The sequence below is a fragment of the Aotus nancymaae genome, unplaced genomic scaffold (assembly GCF_030222135.1).
Source record: "Aotus nancymaae isolate 86718 unplaced genomic scaffold, 86718_ANA_hifiasm-v0.15.2.pri h1tg000033l, whole genome shotgun sequence".
In the NCBI taxonomy this organism is placed as follows: domain Eukaryota; kingdom Metazoa; phylum Chordata; class Mammalia; order Primates; family Aotidae; genus Aotus; species Aotus nancymaae.
Genome location: NW_026988447.1, coordinates 20,038,289 through 20,062,004, shown reverse-complemented (window position 1 = coordinate 20,062,004; position 23,716 = coordinate 20,038,289). Strand labels below are relative to the sequence as shown.

Below are 23,716 nucleotides of genomic sequence, written 5' to 3'. Positions count from 1 at the left end.
GGGCACCTGTAATCCCAGTTACTCAGGAGGCCGAGGCACGAGAATCACTTGAACCTGGGAGGCAGAGGTTGCAGTGAGCCGAGATCAGGCCACTGCACTCCAGCCTGGATGACAGAGTAAGACTATGTCTCAAAAAAAAAGAAAGAAAGAAATTTTATCATTTGCAACAACATGGATGGAATGAGAACATTATGCTAAGTGAAATAAGCCGGCACAGAAAAAAAAGTACCTAACATATGTGGAGTCTAAAACAATCGAAGCAGAGAGTAGAATGGTGATTCAGAGGCTAGGGGATAGGGGAAATGGAATGACGATAGTCAATTTGTACAAAATCTTAGTTAAATAGGAGGAATATGGAGATTTTTTTGAGTTCTTTTGAACAGCATGGTGAATATAGTTAATAATAGAGTATTGTATATTTCAAAATTGCTAACAGACTACATTTCAAATGTTCTCACCATAAAAATGTTAAGTATTTGAGGTGATAGATATGCTAACTAGCTTGATTTTTTTCTTTCACATTACATTCATAAATAATAATATCACTTTGTATCCCATAAATTTATACAACTATAATTGTCCATTTATTATGCAATAAAATAAATAAACAAATTTAGCAAAGAGAGTTATTCTCACTGCTAAGCAAGGTTTATGCATGTCTTTTGCACTGTTTTTAATTACTAAGTTGTTTTGAATGTGTGTCAAGAAGTAGAATTTGCCTAAAGGCGAGGCTTGATACCTTAGAACGAATACCCCTCATCCCCCTCCATGGCCTGTCCTCACTCTTTGTGACCTTTGCCCTCTCCTGGCCACCCATTCATTCCTGAGACTCTTTATTAGTGTCCCAGACGCTGCTCTTCCCTGACTCTCTCCCTGACATTTCTGTCTCTTTTTATAAGCTTCCAGTCATTGCTTATCCTCACTGTATGCCTTGTATGATATTTGTCCTGGTCTCTTTGACCTTTTCCTGTGCAGATTTAATTTATCCAACTCATGGCTGCAGTTACTAATTACTACACTCTCATATTTCAAACCTGAAGTCCTCACCTGGACCAGGGTCTACAGCGCTATATGCCATTAGGTATCAGCCACCTCCACTCTAATGTTTTCAAACTGCTTCAAAATTGAACTTTTCTCCTTCCCACATAAACCCCTTTTGCACTCCTTCCAAATCTGGCTTCCTTTCAAACTTCCTTTGCTGTTAATTTTTCTTAGCCAGCCTTTTTTTTTACATATTCTCTATGGCTCCTCTTGTGCTATTACAGCAGAGTACAGTAGTTTTGACAAAGACTGGATGATATACAGACAAAAATACTTACTAGACAGTCCTTTACAGAAAATATTTTCTCACCTCCTATCTAGCAGACAACTCTATGCTAACATTTAGTAATTGGTTTTTAAGCAGTTTATACATCTTTCCCCCATTAGAATCTATGCTTCTTTAGAATAGGGTCAAGTCTTACTCTTCTTTTTTATATTTGTAAACCTACCACAGCACCTGGTACACAGTATTTACTCAAGGAATTTTGAACTATTTTGAACTTACTGTAGGAAATTTTAGAGTCATCTTTTGACTCTTACTGCTATACCCCCTAGATTCGATCTGCCCCCCTCAAAAATTAATTGTTGCATTAGATCACTTGCAAAAATGGCTGCAATAATTCCCTCTCTCTTTCTGTGTCCTTGGTTAGTGCCCTCCAATACTGTCTTTGGATTTGAATATGTTGCTTGCTTTGGCCAGTGGAATAATGGCAAATATGATGCAAGCAGACATTAGAAGGTTACGTGAACACTGGAGCTTGCCCTCTCTTGCTGCCTGTGGAACTCTGATGTTACCAGGTGAATGAGCCAAGCTAGCCCACTGGATGATGAGAGATTCATGGCCCAGTTACTCCCCTACTCTAGCCAAGAGCCAGAGAGATGAGTGAAGCTATCAAATGCTAGCTGATTGCAGACACATAAGGAAACCCCATTGTAGGAATGAGCCCAGCCAAGACCAGCAAAAAACCAATAGCTGAGCCTAGCCCAAATCATTCACCCATAAAACCATGAGCTAATAAACCATTGTTGTTTTAAGGCAGTATTTTTTGGGAGTGGGGTTTGTTATACAGCATAAACTAACTGCTACATTGATCTTCTTTATTTTAAATGTCTTTAGGATTTGTACCTTAAACTTTACCCAAAACCACCAAAGCAGTATGCACCATCACATTATCCTCCACCCTCATGCTCCATACTAGAATAACTCACCAACTTGTCTTTTTACCTCTAATTTCTGTTTAGGTATATAAGACACTTCTGCCAGATTAATCTTCCTAAAACTTTTCTTTCACCACATCCTGGTCAATGATAAGCAATGGCATTTTATTTTCTAAATATAAAGTCAATTTTATATCCTAAATACCTATTTTTATATTCAAAACATTTACTTTGATCTTAAAACCATTATAAGAGAACTGCCATGAGAAATAAACCATAAAACTACAAATCATGAAAATGCTTTTAGTTAATTTAATCTTACAATTTCCTCTTACATGTGAGGAAACTGAGATTCAAAAAGTCAAAGGAACTTGCCAGAGATTACACAGCTACTTAACAATAGGAATGAACTAGAATTTGAATTCCCTAATTTTCATTCTAGTTCTCTTTTAATTGTGATATGCTATAAAAACTTATTAAAAATTTTTTTCTTATTGAATGGACTTTTACATTAAAAGACCAGATTCACCATTACTTTAAAAGTTAAAGTCACAGACAGTGTTTATTTGGAATAGGGGCTTCTCGTCATGATGGCTTCTTTTCCTTTACCCACAAAGTTTTGTTCTCATTCTCACTTCTGAATCCTGTCAGCTGTCACCTCATATTTAAAGCTTACCATTTTCTAAGGTGAATCCATCATTCCTTCTTTGAAGATAGCAACTGCCACTCATAACTATCAACCCTAGAGAGTAACCTACACATAATATACGAACTTACCTCTGCATATTCTTTCACAGTAAAGTTGTTCATTACAGCCCTGCTTATGAAAGGAAAAAACTGTAAAGAACCTAAACATCAATGAGCAGAGGATAGATTAGGCAAATTATGGCACATCTATAATACAAAGTACAGTTTAATAGAATTATGTATCTGTGAAATAAAAAAAATGCTAAGATATATAGTTATATAGAAAAGCAAATCACATACTGTATTACATAAGATATAATATTATCCCATTTACTTAAAATAAGCAAACAAAAAAGTAAAAACGCATATGTATATGGGTGTGTAGGTATAAAGATGTGTGTATGTATGTTTCTAAATTAGTAGAAGAAGGACTGGAAGATTAAGCACTAAATGGTTAAAAGTGACAACCTGAAGGGAGAGGAGTGAAATCAAAGAATGTGATAAGAAAGCCCTTATATGTTTTACTTTATATAGTTCTGTATTTGTTAGGCTTTTTAAGAGACAATATCTTTATATACTTCTGTATTGTTTGAAGTGACAATATATACATGCACTATCTGTATAATTTTTCGGTAAGACAAGAATTCACTACCACTACCACCACCACCATCACCCAAGAGGAAGTACAAAGAATATTATAAATGACTTTTTTATTTTTCTTAGTGATGGTCTTCTATCTGCAAGCTAGCCTTCTAATATCTGGTCTTCTCTATTAGGGATTGTCAAACGACAGTACATGGATCAAACTCAGAGAGTCACCTGTTTTTTTATAAATAAAGAGTTTTGAAACATAGCCATGGTCATTCATTTACATATTGCCTATTGATGCTTTTGAGTTACAAAGGAAAAGTTAGGTCATTGAAACAGAGACATATGATATTAAGTCAAAAATACTTAATAACCAGTTCTTTACAAAAAAAAGTGTGCCAACCTCACTCTAGAACAATGACAAGGACAAATGTAATAGGCTCTATAAGGCTCAGACTCATGAATGACCCCACTCTGGTCATGCTCTAATCAATTTAACTGCCACAGACACTATCAGTAACAGCAAACTACACAGCAAAGAGTTAGATTTGTTTTTTTGCCTGAAGACTTTTCTTTCCCTTCACTTATATTTATTTTTGTGTGTCAACATAATCTTCTTAATGTACAGTGTTTTCGTTGGAGTCCATTTTCTCTATGTCTAGACAAAACCTCTCTTATCTTTTCTATTAATTGAAATGGAGCAATTAATTTTATAATAAAGCCTTTCTGCCAGTCACAGATACTACTTGATGTTTTATTTCCAAAGAAAAAGAATGTAGACTGCGTGTAGATTTTGAAGTTGCTTGCTGCTCAAAGATTTACTGCCATCACAACAGGAAGATTTTGAAGCTTCGAAAGAGCACTGAATTACTATATACTACTACAAAATGAACGAAAATGAGATTTCCACCCTTTGGTTTAACGTGGACTAAAGCAGATGGAATGAACAGATGAAGTTTCCTGAGAGCATAGTAAAAGATGGCAAAGAGGCAGCGGTAAGTGGCATGGGAAAACAGACTAATGGCAAATGCAGTGTAGGAGTCAATTAAATATGACACGATGGGAAATTTACTGCAACTGGAGGCAAAACAATAACTTTCTATGATGCTTTGTTAATAGACTGAGTACTTGCCAGGAATTAGGAAACTTAATTACTAAGCAACCATTGCCACCACTGGGAAACTTAATCTACTTACACTCTGTCCCTCTCCATAAAATGAGAGAGTTGGTATAGATGATTGCTAAGGTTCATTCCAGCCCAAAAATATCATTTCCACCTGTCATCTACTTATTAAATGTCTTAGTCTATTTGGCTGCTATAAAAAAATATGTAAGATTAGGTAATTTATAAAGAACTGAAATTTATTTCTCACAGCACTGGAGGCTGAGAAATCCAAGACCAAGGGACCAGCAGGTTCCATGTTACGGGAGGGCTTGCTCTCTGTGTCCAAGATGACGCCTTGTTGCTGCATCTTCCTGGAGGAGATGAACGGTCTGTCCTCACATGGCAGAAGGGATGGAGGGGCTAAAAGGGGTTGTGGCTAGTTCACTCTGACCTCTTTTATAAGAATATTAATCTATTCATTAAAGTAGAGCCCTCATGACCAAATCACTTCCTAAAATACCTCACTTTTTAATACCACCATAATGAGGACTAAGTTTCAACATGAATTTTGGAGGGGACACATTCAAACCATAGCACTAAGTTTATAAACTTGGGCAAGTCACTTAACCTTTTTAGGTTTCAGTTTTCTTTTTTGTAAACTGGGAGTCAAAATAGTAATTTGTAGTGCTGTTGTATTAATTACATAGATAACACATACAAAGCACTCAACACCATGTTTGCACATGGTAAATGTAAAAACAGTGTTTTTTATTATTATTATTTTAAAGGGATCATCCTACTGCCATTGTTATATTTTGGCAACTATCCAGATTAGGAAAAGGCCCTCTAACTAAAGATAATACTGTCTGTGGATGAAATATGGCCATAGGGAACATTCCCACTGAAAGTTCAAATGAAAATTCAATAAACCCATATGCATATAAGCAATCAGAAACATTGAAATAAATTTGTGAATAGATGCAAAATTGGTGTCTTAGTCAGTTGCCATAACAAAATACCTTATACCCAGCAATTTAAAGAACAGAAGTTTATTTTCTCACAATTCTGGAGTCTGGAAGCCCAAGATCAGGCTGTCAGCCAGGTCTGGTTCTGTTCAGGGCTCTTCCTGATTTGCAGAAAGCTGCCTTCTCACTGGATCCTCACATAGCAGAGAAAGAGAAAGCAAGCTTTCTGGTGTCTCTTCTCATGAGGGAACTAATCCCATCATGATGGCCCCAATTCCATCATGATGGCCCCACTGTCATGACCTCATTTAACGCAAATTACCTTCAAAAGGCCCTATTTCCAAACAGTATCACAGTGGCGGTTAGGGCTTAACATATAAATTTGGGAGGATACAAACATAACATTCTGCCTCTGGCCCCTCACAGTTCAAGTCCTTCTCACCTGCAAAATGCATTCATTCTACCCCAACAGCCCCAAAGTTTTAACTCATTTCAGCATCAACTCTAAAGTGGAAGGTCCAAAGTCATTTAAAAATTATCCAAATCACATACGGGTGAGATTCAAGGTGCAATTCATGCTGAAGCAAAATTTATCTCTCACTGTGTGCCTAGGAAACCACACAATTATATACTTCCAAAATATAATGGTGGACAGGCAGAGGATACATATCCTCATTCCAAAAGGGAAAAATCAGAAAATAGAAAGGAGTGATAGCTCCCAAGCAAGTTCAAGACCTAGCAGGGAACATCCCATTAGATCTTAAGACTGGAGAATAATCCTCTTTGGTTCCATACTCTGCCTTTCAGCCATGTTGGGGTGAAAGTGTCACCCTGTGGCTCTGTGGGGCAACCCTGCCCCTGAGGCACTGGGAGATGCCATCCTGGCCTGCTGGAAACCAAGAGGCAATCCCACTCTTTGAAAGTGATGTGGAAACAGCCTCGCTTCCTGGGTCAATGGGTGGAGTGGCAGCCGTGATAACCCCTGAATCACCTTGGGGCCATTTTTCCCTTTTCTTAAAGAATAACCCATGCTCGTTTGCAGCTGAGTAGTTCTGCCGTCCTCCTTGTGTCTCCCTTTGGAATGGGAATGTCTGTCTTATGCCTGTCCACCACTGTATTTCATTGTACTTTTCACTTTTTTTAACTCATGTCACTTTCATTTGTCCCTTGGTAGTTAAAAGTAAGTTATATCTCCCCCAAAAGAATCTCTAAAATATAAGACCATTTTTCTGTATATCCAAAATAATATTTCACATTTAATACAATTAATATAGCATCTAGTACCTAGTCTAAATCCAAATATTCTCAGCTGACCCCTCCCCCCAAAAATAAAAGACCTTTATAGTTGGTTTAGCCAAACCAGGATCCTGTCCAGAACACCACAATTGGATGTTGTGTTCCTTTAAATCTCTTTCAATCTAGAAAAAGATAAATATCCTTTCATTGCTTGACTTGTTGAAGAGACAGTCTAATTGCCCTGTAATAACTTCTGAATTTGTTTATTTGCATTCCCATGGTATTTGTTTACCTTGTTCATCTATTCCCTATCTTTACTGTAAACTGGAATTTACAGCTAACAACCTGATTATATTCAACTGAAACATTTTTAAATGGATGCCATATTTGATCAGTGTACACTTAATATCCAGTTACCCTATCATTAGGAATGCTAAGATTGATTGATTTTTCAGCTCTCCAATGGGGCCACCAGCAATTTAAAAAAACTTTGGGCTACATAATATATTAAATATATTTTAATGGGATAACCTGGATTAGTCCACCATGTGCAGCATAGTTGCAATAAATAAACACTTTAGAATCTCCAGCAGCTCATCTACAGATTAATTTTGGAGTACAGTCATGTGTCTTAATGATGGGGATATGTTCTGAGAATTGTGGTTTCATCGTTGTAACATAATAGAGTATACATAGACAAACCTAGATGATAGAGCCTGCTACACATCTAAGCTGTGTGGTATAGCCTATTACTCATAGGCTACAGACCTGTACAGCAAGTTACTGTACTAAATACTGTAAGCAGTTGTAACACAATGGTACTTTTGTATCCAAACATATATAAACATAGAAAAGGTATTATTAAAAAAAAAATTATAATCTTTTTTTCTTCATTTTTTAAAAGCATATTTCTCAAATCTCTTGTAACTTAGGTACTATAATCCTATGGAACCACGTGTGCGCTGCCATTGACCAAAATGTTATGTGGCACGTGACTGTGCTTACTTTGAAAACAAATTGCCTGTTGTCAGTTTTAATTAAAAATGGATCTTCAACTAACAGGGTTTGTCTTTGCATCTCCAGGCAAGTGATGTTAGCTGCCAATAGTCTTGGCCACAGCACTAACCAGTGTGAAGACTGCAGTGACAGTTCCAGGTCTCTGACATACATTTCTCTGCCTTTCCCCTCACAACCAGCTTCTTTCGAGCCTTTCTTTTTTTTCTTTTTAGATGGGCTGTCACCAGGCTGGAGTGCAGCGGCTTGATCTCGGCTCACTACAACCTCTGCCTCCCAGGTTCAAGCGATTCTCCTGCCTCAGCCTCCCAAGTAGCTGGGACTACAGGCATATGCCACCACGCTAATTTTCGTATTTTTAGCAGAGATGGGGTTTCACCATGTTGGCCAGGATGGTCTCGATCTCTTGACCTCGTGATCCGCCCATCAAAGTGTTGGGATTACAGGCGTAAGCCACCATGCCCAGCTACTTTCTAGGCTTTCTTTATCTCTGTGGTTCTTCTCTGAAACCTTCATGTTTTATTTCTCCCAGAGAGCTTAACCATGAACACAGTATCTCCAGCAAATACTGTGAGACTCAAAACCACTATTACATTTCAAGTTTGAGGATCTTGGGAGTTAGCAACTGTAAAATGGATTTGCAAATTTGAATCAAGAAACTCAAATTCAGAGGAACATTTGCCCCAAGGACACATGAAAATGGTTTTTAAGTGCTATATTGAGTACTTCTTAATCTTCAGCAATTATTGTTCATGAAATCAATATGATACTAACATGATGCCAAGAGAATGTCATTACAGTAATCCTCCATTTAGTGAGCTGCTTGAACCAGAAGTCGAGTGTGATCAGGATAGTTTCCCCAAAACCCAGAAGACCTGCAAATCTACATCCAACCCACTTTCCAGGGGAAAGAAAGAACCTTGGAAGTCAAGTTGAAAAATAGTCAAATACATTAATTATATGTTCTTTGGAAGTACACAGCATGGAATACAGAGTTAGGGCAAGTATATAAAGTATTATCTGTGGGGAGAGGAGTAACTGGAGGTAAAGTTAACTTGACTAAAAACTGGTTCGAGTCCACTGAAGTCATTTTCCCCAAGTAAAGCTGAGAAAATGAGGATATAAATCTCCAACAGCCAAAGGACATTTATGTTGTTCTCATCTAGAATGAAGCAATCCCATTCTTTTATAAAGGTAGGTTTATGCTGATAATTCACATAAACACACTTATTTATATTTAAAGATCCTAAAAGAGGTAGTAAACTCATGAATTTACAGGGCAGATCAACAGGTAATATATAGAGGCAGATTTCATTTTGATGTCAGGAGGAATTAATTTTGATGTCAGGGTAAAAGATACATAATACAAAATTACCGTTTTAACCATTTCAAAGTGTACAGTTCATTGGCGTTAAGTAATTCACATTGTTGTGCAACCATCACCACCATCCATCACTGGAACTTTTTCATCCCAAACTACATCTCTGAAACACATGAAACAGTTAAGTCCCCATTCTCCCCTCGCCACCTCCAAGCCCCTGAATTTAACTATTCTGATACCTCATCTAAGTGGGATCATAAAATATCTCTTTTCTTTTGTATCTGGCTCACATAATATCTTCAATGTTCATCCATGTGGTAGCATGTATCCGAATTTCATTCTTTTTTAAAGCTGAATAATGTTCCGTTGTATGTACATATATTTATATACATATACATACATGTTTATACCACATTGTGTTTATCCATTCTTCCATTGATAGATATTTGGACTGTTTTCAACTTTTGGCTAGTTTTCACCTTTTGGCTTTTGTGAATAATGCTGCTATGAACATGGGTGTACAAATATCTGTTTGAGTCTCTGTTTTCAATTATTTAGGTAAATACCCAAAGGTGGAATTGCTGGATCATATAGTAATCTTATGTTCAATTTTTGGAGGGCCACCATGCTGCTTTCCACAGCTGCTACACTATTTTTTACTTTCCCACTGGCAATGCACAAGGATTCCAATTTCTCAACATTCTTGCCAACACTTGTTCTTTGCTGTTTTTGCTTTTGTTTTACTATCATAGCCATCCTAATAGGTGTGAAGGAAAAATTTTTAGTAACTAGTCCTACACCACAGTGAGATCAGCTGTCCCAAGAGGTAGGGTCTGATGGGTGTGCTCTAACAAAGACTGGATAGACAGACACATTCAGATATGCAGGGGATACACTGTCCAAGTGTGTCTGGCCACAGAGTGAGTAAGGGCTGAAATCCAGCACACGTTTCACAGGCCAAGATGTGAACTGCGTCTTCTGGGAGGAAGCAATAACATTTCTTTCCCGAAAATATTGTCAGCTTGCCAAGCCACATGCCCAAAGGGTCACCTTTTTTTAACGTAAACGATGCCACTTTTAAAAGATATTAGTTATTCTGGTTGGCTGATTCTCCCTCATAGAGAAGCTGTAAGATTAATACACAGGGTAATAATACCTAGTCTAATCCTACTAGATGACTGTTACGTGCACTGAAGGATTCTTTCAATGGTGGTGTTCTGTAGATCTCTTTGATGGTTTTACAAAATAGTCCCTAAATTCTTTGACACTTCCTTACATTGAGAGTTGGGCTCTATATACTCTCATCTTCAATCTGGGATCTGTGACTGCTTGACTAATAGAATGGAGCAGAAATGACAGAGTGCCAGTTTCTAGGCCCAGCCCTTAAAAAAGTGACAGCTTCCAATTTCTGTCTCTGGGGACATTCACTCTTGGATCCCGCCACCATGCTGTGAGGAAGCCCAAACAACAAGTCTCCACAAGTCTTTGTGGAGAAACACACACGGAGAAAAACTAACACTCAACACCAAGCAAGTGAACTATCTTAGAAGTGGATCCTCCAGCCCCGCTACCTGGAGCAAAAACGAGCTGTCCCAGACAAGCTCTGCCCAATCTGCCGATTGATAAGCAGAGTAAATGAGTGTTGTTGTTTTAAGCCACTACATTTTATAGTGATTTGTTTGGCTGCAACAGATAATCCGAACAGTATGGGATATAAAGTGACCTGTGCTCCAACCTCACATTTCTACAATATGCTGACTCTAGCAGTGCACTGAAGGACTCCAAGGCAGACCTTCCCTGAGGAGCTCCCAGTTTTCACTTACCTGTTACAGGCAGTGGCCTTTGTCCCTCATCTCCTCTCCCACCCCCAATTTAGGATAAAGTCTCTGCCATGACAAAGATGTCGAGACCCACTCTCTATAAGGTCTGCTTCCTCACTGATTGAATTTCTTCAGGTTTCTCGGACCCACACACTGGAACCTTCCATAGACTCTCCTGAGGCGCCTTATTTGCCCTGGACTGGAGGTCTGGAGCCTTGAGACGCTGGCAACAAGGGACAAGACAGAAGCAAACCACCTGATCCAGTAAACTGCTGTCCACTTCAGCTCCTCAACTGCCTCTAAGCGTACGAGGGAGCACGCAAGCCAAGCAAAAGGGGCAGGGAACACGGAGAAGAAACCACCCTTGGGCCGTGGCTCTGTGTCCAGTTGTTCATCACAGAGCAAATCTGCCTGCACTAAGAGGAGGGGTTCCTCTTCAAGGCCTTTCGGAATTCTGAGTCTTGTCTGTTAAACTCTACCCTCTCTCCTCCACATCCCCCTATCTCTTCTTTCGGGAAGGAAATAGTTAAAAAGACTCTTGCCCTTCAGGGCCTGGAAGGGGGCAGCAGCTTTGTGCTTTTTAGTGGCTGCGTCCCAGGACAGCTGGAAGGTTAGGACGCTCTTGCCGTCCTAGAGTGGAGTGGAAGATCTGGAGCTTTGGGAGGAGACGGGGAGGAAAGACTAGAGGCGTGTTCCTCCGGAGTTTTCTTTTTCTTGCGAGCCCTCGCGCGCGCATACAGTCATCCAGCTGGCCTGGCGATTGTGGAGAGGAGGTGGAGAGGCTTCATCCATCCCACCCGGTTGTCGCCGGGGACTGGGCGCTCAGCGAGACCTCCCCCGGAGAAGCAGTGCCCAGGAAGTTTTCTGAAGCCGGGGTCGCTGTGCAGCCTGAGCCGCCGCCGCGCCGGAGCCCGGGACACCGGCCACCCTCCGCGCCACCCACCCTCGCCGGCTCCGGCTTCCTCTGGCCCAGGCGCCGCGCCGACCCGGCAGCTGTCTGCGGCCGCCGAGCTCTACGGTCGGTGCAAGTCTTTCCTATCGGGGGCTGGGACTGGGACTGGGGCGGGTACGGGGATGGCGGAGACGCTGCCTGGGCCCCTCGGTCGAGAGCGGGGAACGTTCTGGCCCGACGGCCCTGCAGCTTGGGCGACCCGCCGCAGCAGGGACTGGCACCCACCTGCCCAAAGGCTCGCGGGGAGGCGGGCGCCTTCCGTGAGGGGTGCGCTCCCGGAGCGTGTAGGGTTTGGGGAACTTCACCTCCCTACGTGTAGGGTTTAGGATTCGGATTTTTACAAAGAGGAAGCCCAATAGTTTTCCCTGGGTGTCCCCTTTTCCCCAGGCATGCAAGAACTTTGAGGAACACCAAGCCCTGTAGCTTGCTCCAGAGCCTGGTTGTGAAGTTGGCTCCACAGCCTTTTCTCACTCGCTTGCTTTTCCTCCCCCACATCTGGGTCTGGGTATGCCAAGGGTAGCCAAGGGCACTCGGTGTGAGGGACTGAGGTGTTTGGGAAAACCCCCAGTGTAGCTAGTTTTGGAAACCAGCCTGTGGAGGTCTGGGCATTTTTTTCTGTGCTCGCCTTTAAAGGACACTTGTTGCTTCTCACGTGCAGAAAACAAGAGCTGCTTCTAGATAATCACCCTCTGTTTACATCATCCTAATGGCTTTCCCCTGATAGAGTTGGGGGCTGGAGGCATACTGAAGTCAAGCGTTGTCTCTACGGAGAGTGGCTCATTCCTTAACCGGAGAGCAAAACCACAGAAAACTTGTAAAAAGTTCCTAGTTTACTTGTTTTTTTTCCCTCCACCTGGAGTTGTCTATGTGTTAGCTAATTGAGAAACACCTTGGCAGTCATTTCCTGAAAATTAAATGCTCTAAACTCATGCCATTTTGATAAGGTCTGAATTTCCAAATTACCAATTACAGGTGAACTTTGACTCTGAGGGTCTCGTATGTTAAATGGTTAAAGTGTAAGCATAAGGATTAGGTCCTCTTTCTTAATCATAGTTTTTGCACTCCCCAAACTCTGAGACCCCAAATAGGAAGAGTGCTGAATCTATAGACCATGCCCTTCAGGTCTGAACCTGAGATGCTTCACTAGTGCCATGACTGATGATGACTGATGATTCAAAGTACAGCCTGACTGAGATTCCTGGAAATGAGCTACGGCCCCACCTTGGAAGAACCTGCAGTTGAGGGGCTTCTTTCATTTGGTTTTGTACTTTTCACCCAATGATAATACGGCATCCACATGCCTTTGCCAGGTATCCCTTAGTTTTGCAGCTTAACATGTGTGGAGAGCTGACAGAGAAGTCCTCAGAAGTAATTTTTGTAGTGGTGTCATTGTTGGAGGAGGAAGGAAGGGGGTTTTAACAGTAGCTGGCTCATGCCTTTAGAACCCACAGCATTGGCCAGGCATGGTGGCTCACGCCTGTAATCCCAACACTTTGGGAGGCCTAGGCTGACAGATCACCTGAGGTCAGGAGTTCGAGACCAGCCTGGCCAACGTGGTGAAACTCCGTCTCTACTAAAAATACAAAAATTAGCCAGGTGTGGTGGTGGATGCCTGTAATCCCAGCTACTCAGGAGGCTGAGTCAGGAGAAATGCTTGAATCCAGGAGGGTTGCAGTGAGCTGAGATTGTGCCACTGCACTCCAGCCTGGGTGACAAGAGTGAGACTCCATCTCAAAAAAAAAAAAGAAGAAAGAAAAAGAAAAAAGAACCCACAGTATGGGCCTTACCCCCTTCTATAATCAGCTAATGGAGCAGACCAGCATGCTAACGTTCAAAGCACCACCAGACCTCTGACGAGTAGAGCAGTACCCACCGTAGCCAGGTCAGTTCACAGGTCAGTTCCCAGCTGACTGTAACCAGCAGAGAGCCATTCAATTTCTGGAAAAAGTCCTTTTCTCTCTCATTTTTAAGACAGCTGTTATTGAAGGTTCCCTTTCAATTGGGAAGCTGGAAGACATTAGTCATTCAACAGCACCAGATGTGAAAGTATTTCTTCTCCCCATTCTCTGTGATCCAAAGAGGTGGATGACAAGAAGCTTTTCTCTTGGAGTCCTGGTCTTCACTTTGGAACGGAAATGGTGGCATTTCATAGGTCTATCAATATTCAGCCAGATACTCACTCCAAACTATAAGAAGCAGGAAAAAACTGCAAATTGTTTATAATTAAGTCTAGTCAGAGCTGACAGTTACATGGCATGCCTCTAGCCTTGAAAAATTGATATTTTTTCTCATTTAATCAGAGTGAGTCAAGTCCTATAAGCAAAGTTACATGTCCTGCCATTTCTTGGCTTTGAAACCTTGACCTAAACACGTAATTTCTTCAAGACTCTGGTTTCCTTATAAGTAAAATGGAGATATTGCTCCTGCCTTCCTAGAGTCATGAAGCTCAAGGCAGATAACAGATACATATATAATAAGTTACTATCTATACTACTTTTATTTCAGATTTGGTGGGGAAATGTCTGGGGAAGGCAAAAGTGTGCAATACTTGTACTTTATATTTACCCTTTCTATATAACTTGAATAAATATACTTTCTATATAACTTGAATAAATATACTTTCTATATAACTTGAATAAATCTTATTTTATCCTTGTATTGGCCAAACCTAAGCTTTACTGATTTCCTGAGATAATTGTCAAAATTCCTAAAAGTGGTTAATACCAACCTTGAATAGACTCAGAAAAAGGACTCAATTTTTTTTAACTTTTTTTTTTTTTTTTTTGAGACAGGATGTCACTCTGCTACTCAGAATGGAGTGCCATGACTTGATCATAGCTCACTGCAGCCTTAACCTCCTGGGCTCAAGCGATTCTCCCACCTCAGCCTCCCAAGTAGCTGGGACTATGAGCATCTAATCTTTTTTTATTTTTTGTAAAGATGGAGTCTCACTAAGTTGCCCATTTACTCCTGGGCTCAAGCGATCCTCATGCTTTGGCCTCCTAAAGTGCTATGATTATAGGCATGAGCCGCCACACCCAACCAGGACTCAATTTTTTTAAGATTAAATTATGACCTGGGTATACACATCACAGACACATACACACACCATTGCGTAAATCAGATTATGTCTTCATTTGAAGATTCATAAAAGCCTACAGAAAAGGAAATACATAAAATATTGATAGGAGGGGCTATTTTTAATTATCTTTGATTATTTCATTACCCCAACCTCCCTCATTTTCTCAAAGGCTTTTCTTTAAGGATTAAAGGTCTCCTAAATTTCCTGGACAAGAGGGACCACTAGCTCTCTGCAAGTGACTTAAAAATAAATAAATGAATAAATAACCACAGCAGATGGTCTTTGAAAATATCTAACCATCCTCCTGAGTCTATTGCTTCATCTTAACTCTGGAGACTTCTTTAAAATATTTTAGGTACAAATAAAGCATGAGAATGACAGACAGGATGGTTTAGTGGTTAACAGCTCTGGTTCAGAGTTGGACTGACCTGCCTTAGAATCACAGCACTGCCACCTACTACCTGTGGCCTTGACAAGCTGCTTCACCTTCCTGGGCCTCTGTTTCCTTTTCTTCAAAATGGAACCATGGATCTACATCACAGGACCATTGTATGGATTACAGGGCATCATGCACATATAGTATTGAACACAGTGACTGGCATATAATAAATGTAGCTATATAGGATGGTTAAAAGATAGTATGGGGACAGATGTCCCTTGGAAAACCAAATACTGTAACTAGCCTGGGAAAGTTCATTATTCCCATTTCATTCATCGACAAATACCATACTGTGATAATTTCTGAGAAACAAAAAAGCAAAAAAAAAAAACTCCTGTAGAAAATGTAGATTTTATACATTAAACATCAAGGTTCCCAAAACAAATATTTTGTTTTTATCAATTCTTTCATTTTCAGTTGAAACTAAAATTATTAGATGCATTAATGGTGTTAACCAGAGTTCTGATTAACATCTCGTAGCACTTTAGATGGCTACCTGTGCTGCACTTTATTCCTGTGTTCATTATTTACCTTATGCAAGACAGCACACATTTTAGAAGATTCAATTTTTAAATTTGGTAATTTTATTTTATGCCTCAATATTCTGTCCCATTTACTCAGCACATAATGCCTTTTCTCTTACATTAAAAAATATGTTTGTATCTCAACTCTTGAAGATTTTTGTAATTCAGGCTCTTATCAACCTGAATGTAGAGAAAGAAGTAATTACTACTTGAAGGAAAAACTGACATAGCCTCATCCATATTATGATGTAGATATAAGTATAGCTATGGAGAGAGATGAGTGAGAAAGAGAAAGTGAGAGAGGGAGATGGAGACAGAGCTAGAGATGGACATAGAGACAGAGATAGAGATAGAGAGATGGAGATGGAGACAGAGATGGAAACGGAGACAGAGATGATGGAGATGATGGAGATGGAGATGGAGATAATGGAGATGATGGAGGTGATGGAGGTGATGGAGGAGATGGAGGTGATGGAGATGGAGGTGATGGAGGTGACGGAGGTGATGGAGATGATGGAGATGGAGGTGATGGAGATGATGGAGATGGAGATGGAGATGGAGATGAAGATGGAGATGGAGATGGAGATGGAGATGAAGATGGAGATGGAGACTGACATAGAGGAGACAGATCTTGCCCTAATAGAGCTTTGGTTTTTTTCTGATTTTGCTCTATAGGGTAACCTGCTATACATATATCTTACGTAATCACCAAATATATCCTGCATTTTAATTGAATCAATAAATAATCATTGACTATGATCTTTTTGGCAACCAGATTTTATAACAAAAATTATTTTTCCTTTTGTTTCAGGTGAAAAAAACAGTGAAGGTGTAAAAGCAGCAAAGTACAATAAGAGATATTTCCTCAAATCTGCCTCAAGATGGAAACCCTTTGCCTCAGGGCATCCTTTTGGCTGGCACTGGTTGGATGTGTAATCAGTGATAATCCCGAGAGATACAGCGCAAATCTAAGCAATCATGTGGATGATTTCACCACTTTTCGTGGCACAGCACTCAGCTTCCTGGTTACCACGCATCAACCCACTAATTTGGTCCTACCCAGCAATGGCTCAATGCACAACTATTGCCCACAGCAGACTAAAATTACTTCAGCTTTCAAATACATTAACACTGTGATATCTTGTACTATTTTCATCGTGGGAATGGTGGGGAATGCAACTCTGCTCAGGATCATTTACCAGAACAAATGTATGAGGAATGGCCCCAACGCGCTGATAGCCAGCCTTGCCCTTGGAGACCTTATCTATGTGGTCATTGATCTCCCTATCAATGTATTTAAGGTAGGAAGTAACCACAAATGTATTTTCAGGTTTAAATCCATGCTCTGATTCCACATGGAGAGTTGCTGCAGACTTTTCTGACTTTTGGAATTTTATCTGTGTTTTTTCTGAGAGCTATTTCTGCTATCTTCAAACTACTAGTTTTAAGATTTTAAAATTTTATTATCTGTCTTATGTTACACTTAGTTTCCACCTTAAGTGTAACAAAATAGTATTTCAGAGATGAAGTTCAAAATCATGGAGTTTCATGACTTGGATTCTCATGCCAGCCCTGAGCTTGCTGGTTGGACAGGCAGTCTTGGCAAGATCCCTGGATTTTTACGAAATGCGATTTCCAGGGTAAGAGCTACTGAACCCAGAAAATACTTGAAATAAACATATCCTTAGGTTTAGTTATCTGTTGAATATGATGCTGTTCTGAAGCCAGATATCTATAGTCCAGCCAGAAATGAATGGTAATGATTTTATTTTGACTATCTAGATTAATGATTAAAGAAAAAGGGCATCCTGGCTTTTCTCAGTGATTTGTGTGACTTAGAGATAATGGGGTCCACATGACAGCAGGCCGGTGTTGACCTTGCTGAGCAGCATTACTAACTAAAACCATTTAAAACTGGCCTGCTTTCCTTGGTCTTCTTCATTTCTTCAGTCTGCATTTATCGAGCACCCACTGTGTGCCCACCCCTGAGCTCAGCAGTAAGGAACCAAAGACAAACACAACAAAGTCAGTTCTCAGTGACAGAGGAAGATAACTAACCAGTCTGTGATCACCTTGTTTGCAAACTGTATTAGGCCATTTTTACATTGCTAGTAAAAAAAAAAAAAAAAAAAAAAAGCTGGGTAATTTATAAGGAAAAGAGACTTGATGATTGGCTCATGGTTCTGCAGGGGGCACGTGCATGGCTTCAGCATCTGCTTCTGGTGAGGGCCTCAGGAAGCTTCCAATCATGGCAGAAGGGGAAGGAGTGTAGGCACATAACATGACAAGAGCAGGAGCAAGAGAGAAAGGGGCAAGGCACCACACTTTCAAACAACCAGATTATCTCGAGAATCACTCACTAACACAAGGACAGCACCAAGCCATTCATGAGAGATCTGTGACCCCCATGACCCAGACACCTCCCACCAGTTCCTACCTCCAACGTGGGGGACTACATTTCAACATGGGATTTGGAGGGGACAAACATCCAAACTATCAGAGACTACTTAGTCCCAAAACAAACTAAAGCCAAAGGAATTAGATATTCCATATTTGGTCTACTTGTTGTGAGGGAAAAATTGCTGCAAGAATTCAGATGTACTAAAATTCAAATGAAATGGCCTGATCTATGCCAGATTTTATGAAATGTGTTTATGCTAAACCCAGGAAAAGTATTTTCCTCAGTCTTATTTTTTTCTTCTATGTATTATGCATAGAAAGCAACTATTCTAAGAGGTAATATTCTGAAATATTACTTTAAATGGCAAGTTTTGTCAATTGAAGATATAACACATTTTAAGTAAAACAGTAATCTCTCAGTTTCCAATAAGTACATTTAAGCTGTGGTTAAATTATATTACCCTAGCAGAAAAATCAGTGGAATGACAATATAGATGAAAACAATGGTTACAATTTTGACATTACAAATAAATCTTCCCAAAATTACACCAATATACTGTTTCCAACATTGGAGAGATTAGAGAACAAATAATCAAAAAATTATCATCTCTTTCCACAGGATAGCATAAATACATGTGTTTTCTATTAGAGCTTAAAATAGGAGTTTAGAACCAAACTATGATGCAAAATTGAAAATGCATAATTGATTTAAAACGTTTAGCATATGCTACATAACTTTAATTTTTTTCTTTTAAAAAGTTTTCTTTTTATGAAATACTATGTGCACACAACCACTTGACTTTCTCCTGACATTTCTCTTTAATGATAAATTGGAAAATTCAAATTTTAACTCTTCAGCCATCACAGTGTATAGTATCAAACATTGATTATTCATGCTTATCAACTAGTGAACCAACCCATCATGGCTCAAGAAAATGATTAACCATCTCTGAGTTAATAACTCCCTGCTGCTGTTCACCCTGCAGCACACTATGTAGATTAAGCAGCTTCTTAGCAAATCAATACCCACAACTGCTGGGAAAGATACCTGCTTATCTCTTTGAGGTGCTACTGCCAATCACTAGACTAAACTTCATTTCTATTCCATGGCAATGTTTTAAGTCAGATCATCTGGAATGTCTCCAAATTTGGTAGAAATACAAATAAAACTTTTACATTCACCTAGCAATGAATAAAAATTAACACATTTTTATTTGAACATATGGTTCTCCCCTCCTGGGAATCCAATACTTTGTATACCTTACTGTAGTTCTAAATAATGTGGACCATTTGGTATTTTTACATCATGGGAGTACATTTGTGTAATTCCTGTTTTTCTAAAACTTGTATAATGAGTCATTTAACCATCATTAATTTTAGAAAGTAAATCTTTTGGGCTAAAAAAAAAATCCTCTTTAGTTATTTCCGTCTTTTTCCAGAGAAAAAGACGAAAAAGCATCGGAGTGTGCTAAAAACCCTCACAATATTTAGGAGCTATCTCCACAGCTTTCTTTCATCCTCTTATCCTCTTCTGTAGGTCAGGAGACCATACATGTTGCTATTCTTCTGACTTCTAACCAGGATAGTCAAGAGATCCTTCCAAGCAATGTGAGTTACAGGGCCCCATCCCTTTTCCCCATAGCTGCCTCCCATAGTAAAATTTTGGTGCTTTGGAGTCTCTCACATACCAAACCTGTAGATTCCTCTAATCACGTCAAGATCATTACTTCTATATTGCAGGGCAAGGTAGCAGCTGTCTATCTCACTTTAACATTACATTTATGTAGCTATGAAAATAATGCACACAATTGGAGAATATTCAATTAAAGGGATGCATGAGCCTTCTTTATTTCCCTCAGTATTAGGAGGATTAGGTTGAAAGAAGAATAAATGGTTGAAAGTATCGAATATGCTCAATACTTTCAACCATTTATCGAAGTTGAAAATATCAAAGAAAGATGAGTTTTGAACCACACATATTTTTGTGTTTACCAATTATATTAATTGCTTTTATTTTTTAATTTGTATAAATTTTGGGGGTGCAAGTGTAGTTTTGTTACATGCATATATTGCATAGTGGGGAAGTCAGGGCTTTTAGGGTATCCATCACCAGAATAACATATGTTGTACCCACTAAGAAATTTCTCATCATCCACTCTCAGTTGCTGTTATGCTCAGTTCTAAGGTGTCTCCAGACAGACAACATTGCTTTGAGTCATATCAGAGTCAGCATAAGTGGAAGTAGACTATTTAAAGATTGTATTAATATCTGAGGCAAGTTAGAATTGCTGATTAGACTGTAATAATGTTATAAGAAAAAGAAGGCATGACATTCTTCCTATTTACATTTTATTCCCTTTCTCTCACTTTGAAAAAGATTGTACTTAAAGGTTTCATAGATCAATGTGACATAAAACACAACTGAAAAGTAATGCAACAGCTATCAAACAGCTGGGCTGTTTCTGATGTCAGTAACCCATGTAGCTGATGCTTGGTGGCTCTGGATGGCCTGTGGCACGGAAGGTAGGATGGGGTCATTCCACACCTGAATTGTCAGAAATTTCTTAATTTCTTAATTAATCTCCATATCTTCAGAGCTTCTTCCCCACAACAAATTCTGGACTTTGCTTCCATCTGTCAAGTGCTACTTCTACAAAAGCACCCAGGAGCTCCCATCCGTCCCCCTCATCTCCCATGTTTAGCAGTCAAGGCCCTCCACACTCTAGTCATAGTTTACTTCCTTCCTACTAATTCCCAACATGCATGGCTCAGCTCTGTCAAAATGCTATCACTACCCCCAAGGAACATTCTTTGCCCTACATAACATTCTCAGAGAGACTGAATATAGTCACCAAATTGCTGCTGCTGAAGCACTTAGAGATCCCAGTTTGAAAAATGAGTTAGGCCTAGAATTATATATGTTGCATCAAACAGAAATAACCCAAAAGACGAAAAGAAGCTCCTCTAGCCCTTGTTAAACACACACTCTCTCTCTCTGTCTCTCTCTCTCACACACACACACACACAAAACCTGATTATAAAAGAAAGTCAGCAATCTAAGAAAGTAAAATGCAAAGCAGAAGGAACCAAGGCAAGCCAATAACTGCCAATTGCCTTCTTGGTTTTCAAACACAATGGCCTTGCAAATGGTAGTGTGTGAAGAAAAGCTATTTCTAAGATTATCAAGGGATAAGTCTGATTTTCAGTTGTTCAATAAAAAGGTAATATTACTAATTGCAGTAGAAGATTGACAAAAGCAGGAAGGAGAAAGGGAAAGGAGTTGGCAGACTTTTTCATACACCCAAGCTTATAACCCATACTGCTGAGGGATTCAATTTGTCAAGAAATTACATTATCTGATCTCTTAAATTTTCAAGAACAAAAACTTGGCCAAGTAAATTAACCTGTATATAGGACATTTACATTTGTTAGAATGGCAAAATAATTAAAACATTGTCTCCATGTAGGGGACCAAAAATAACCCCTGATTACTAGATGACAAAATTGATGAGAAGTATAGGATTTAATAATTTTATTATTTAATGATTCATGAGATTACATGTATGCCACAGAGGTTGTCTACAGGGAGATGGGTTATAATTTTGAATAGAGTGGAAGCCCTAAAAATGATATTTGTGCATGAGCCAAGGTTTGGCACCATGTAGCTTCAGGAAAACAGCCCCGCCCTATGTACACCCAGATACTTCCATATTTCACTGTACCTCTCCTCTTACACAGAAACAAGAATGTGGGGAAATGTATGTATGAGAGAGATGGAGTAAAGACGATTAGAATGGTGGCCATGGAAAGAAGCAAGAGGTAGAGTCCAATAGCTTGCCACAGATGCTTTTGACATGCATAGCAGGGAGTTGACGCTGTCGATAATACACCACGTAAATCACGTCTCCACTTAGCACGTGGCACAAAGCAGATCTGTGAGAACAACAGTGACAGAATCCAGTAACTCTTTTGATTACTAATTTTGTCTGCCCTAAGCAACCACCCCTTATTGAGGAAAACAATGAAAAATAAACAAATCCTATTTATGCATGAAATTACCAGGAATATTTTGCAATGAAAAATCAAGACTCTCAATATGTTGCTCTGGCAGAGGATCTGAACAATGTGGAAACCAGAGACATCCACAGAGAGCCGGTTATTTCAATGTTCACACAGCTTTTGACATCTTGTGCAACTGGGATCCATCCTTCTGGGGCAGCTTTAACAAAAGTTGCTTCTTGACATATCAAATCACCATAACAATTTGTGTCTTAAAAATAAATTGTCACAACTTACAGATTAGATACCTCAAGCATAGTAGATGTTCAGTAATGCTTGTTGTTATGATTTGATTCGACAAGGGCCTTTACTCTTCAATTCACTTCAAATCAGATTAATCTGAGATATTCAAATTAAAATGATGATGATGGTAGGGGTGGTGGGGGTGGTGATTATGATGATGATGATTTGTCAAAGGGATTCTTCATTTATAGACAAGGCAGAAGACATTAGCTGTGGTATGCACGTGCTATTCCCCAACTTAGTCAAATTACCTACCAAATTCTGTATGTGATGAGCCTATTTCCTTTTTACTGCATCATCAAGCAAATGAAAACACACTTTTCTCATGTACTCCAAGAATCATGCTGTAAGCATAAAATTAGCTAGAGAACCTGCATTCTCTAAATTTTAAGAGAGAAAATGTGTCCCTTGACCAAGATCTCTGTTCTTCACTGGTACATTGTATTCCAGCTAGACATTTTCCCATAGGGTAGCTCTGATGCTGCCTCCTCTGCAAGCACCTCTCTCTACTCCAGCTAACCTGGCCTATCTGAGTCCTTCTACCTGAAATATGGTCCTTCTACCTGGAAAATTTTTTCCTCAGGCTTTCTCTGGCTTATTCCACTTTATTCCTTGAATCTCAGCTTAAGCATCTCTTTCGCAAATATCCATGATCCAAACTGGGTTAGTGCTATTCCCAAGACCCCCTTTATTAACCCCGTACTAGCACTTAACATACACTGTATTGCATTTGCCAGCATCTTGGCCTGTCTGCAAGTTCTTTGAGGTGTGCTACCATCATTCTCATTTATTACTGTATCTCCTGTGCCCAGCTTTAAAAATATTTGATAAATGAGTAAAAAAAGAAAATGTACTGTAGTTGCCTCTGTTAGAATGTTTTTCTCCCATGCAATTCCAGATCTAAAAGCAGACCTGCTTATTGAGTTTATTGAATTTCTACCTTTTTTTCTGAAAATCAGAATGTCTCAGTTTTCATATATCTGCAAGAAGCTCATGGGAAGCAGAGCAGCACATAACAGCAAGATGGTTTTTCACTTCCCTTTGTCTCTAGGGGTCAAGAGTTCTTGTCTCATGGTTCAGGC

At 39.5% G+C, this 23,716-nt stretch overlaps 1 protein-coding gene across 2 annotated transcripts in view; it reads left to right on the top strand.

The window, feature by feature from the left end:
* The first annotated feature begins 11,935 nt into the window (after positions 1–11,935).
* EDNRA (endothelin receptor type A) overlaps positions 11,936–23,716 on the top strand; it is a 61,863-nt gene continuing 50,082 nt past the window's right edge. Inside the window, exons 1-2 of one of the 2 annotated variants that reach the window (XM_012454017.2) lie at positions 11,936–11,953; positions 16,744–17,233. In XM_012454017.2, the coding sequence (XP_012309440.1) occupies positions 16,814–17,233 (420 nt within the window). In that variant the 5' untranslated portion in view covers positions 11,936–11,953; positions 16,744–16,813. The other variant, XM_012454018.2, reaches the window with a different exon arrangement.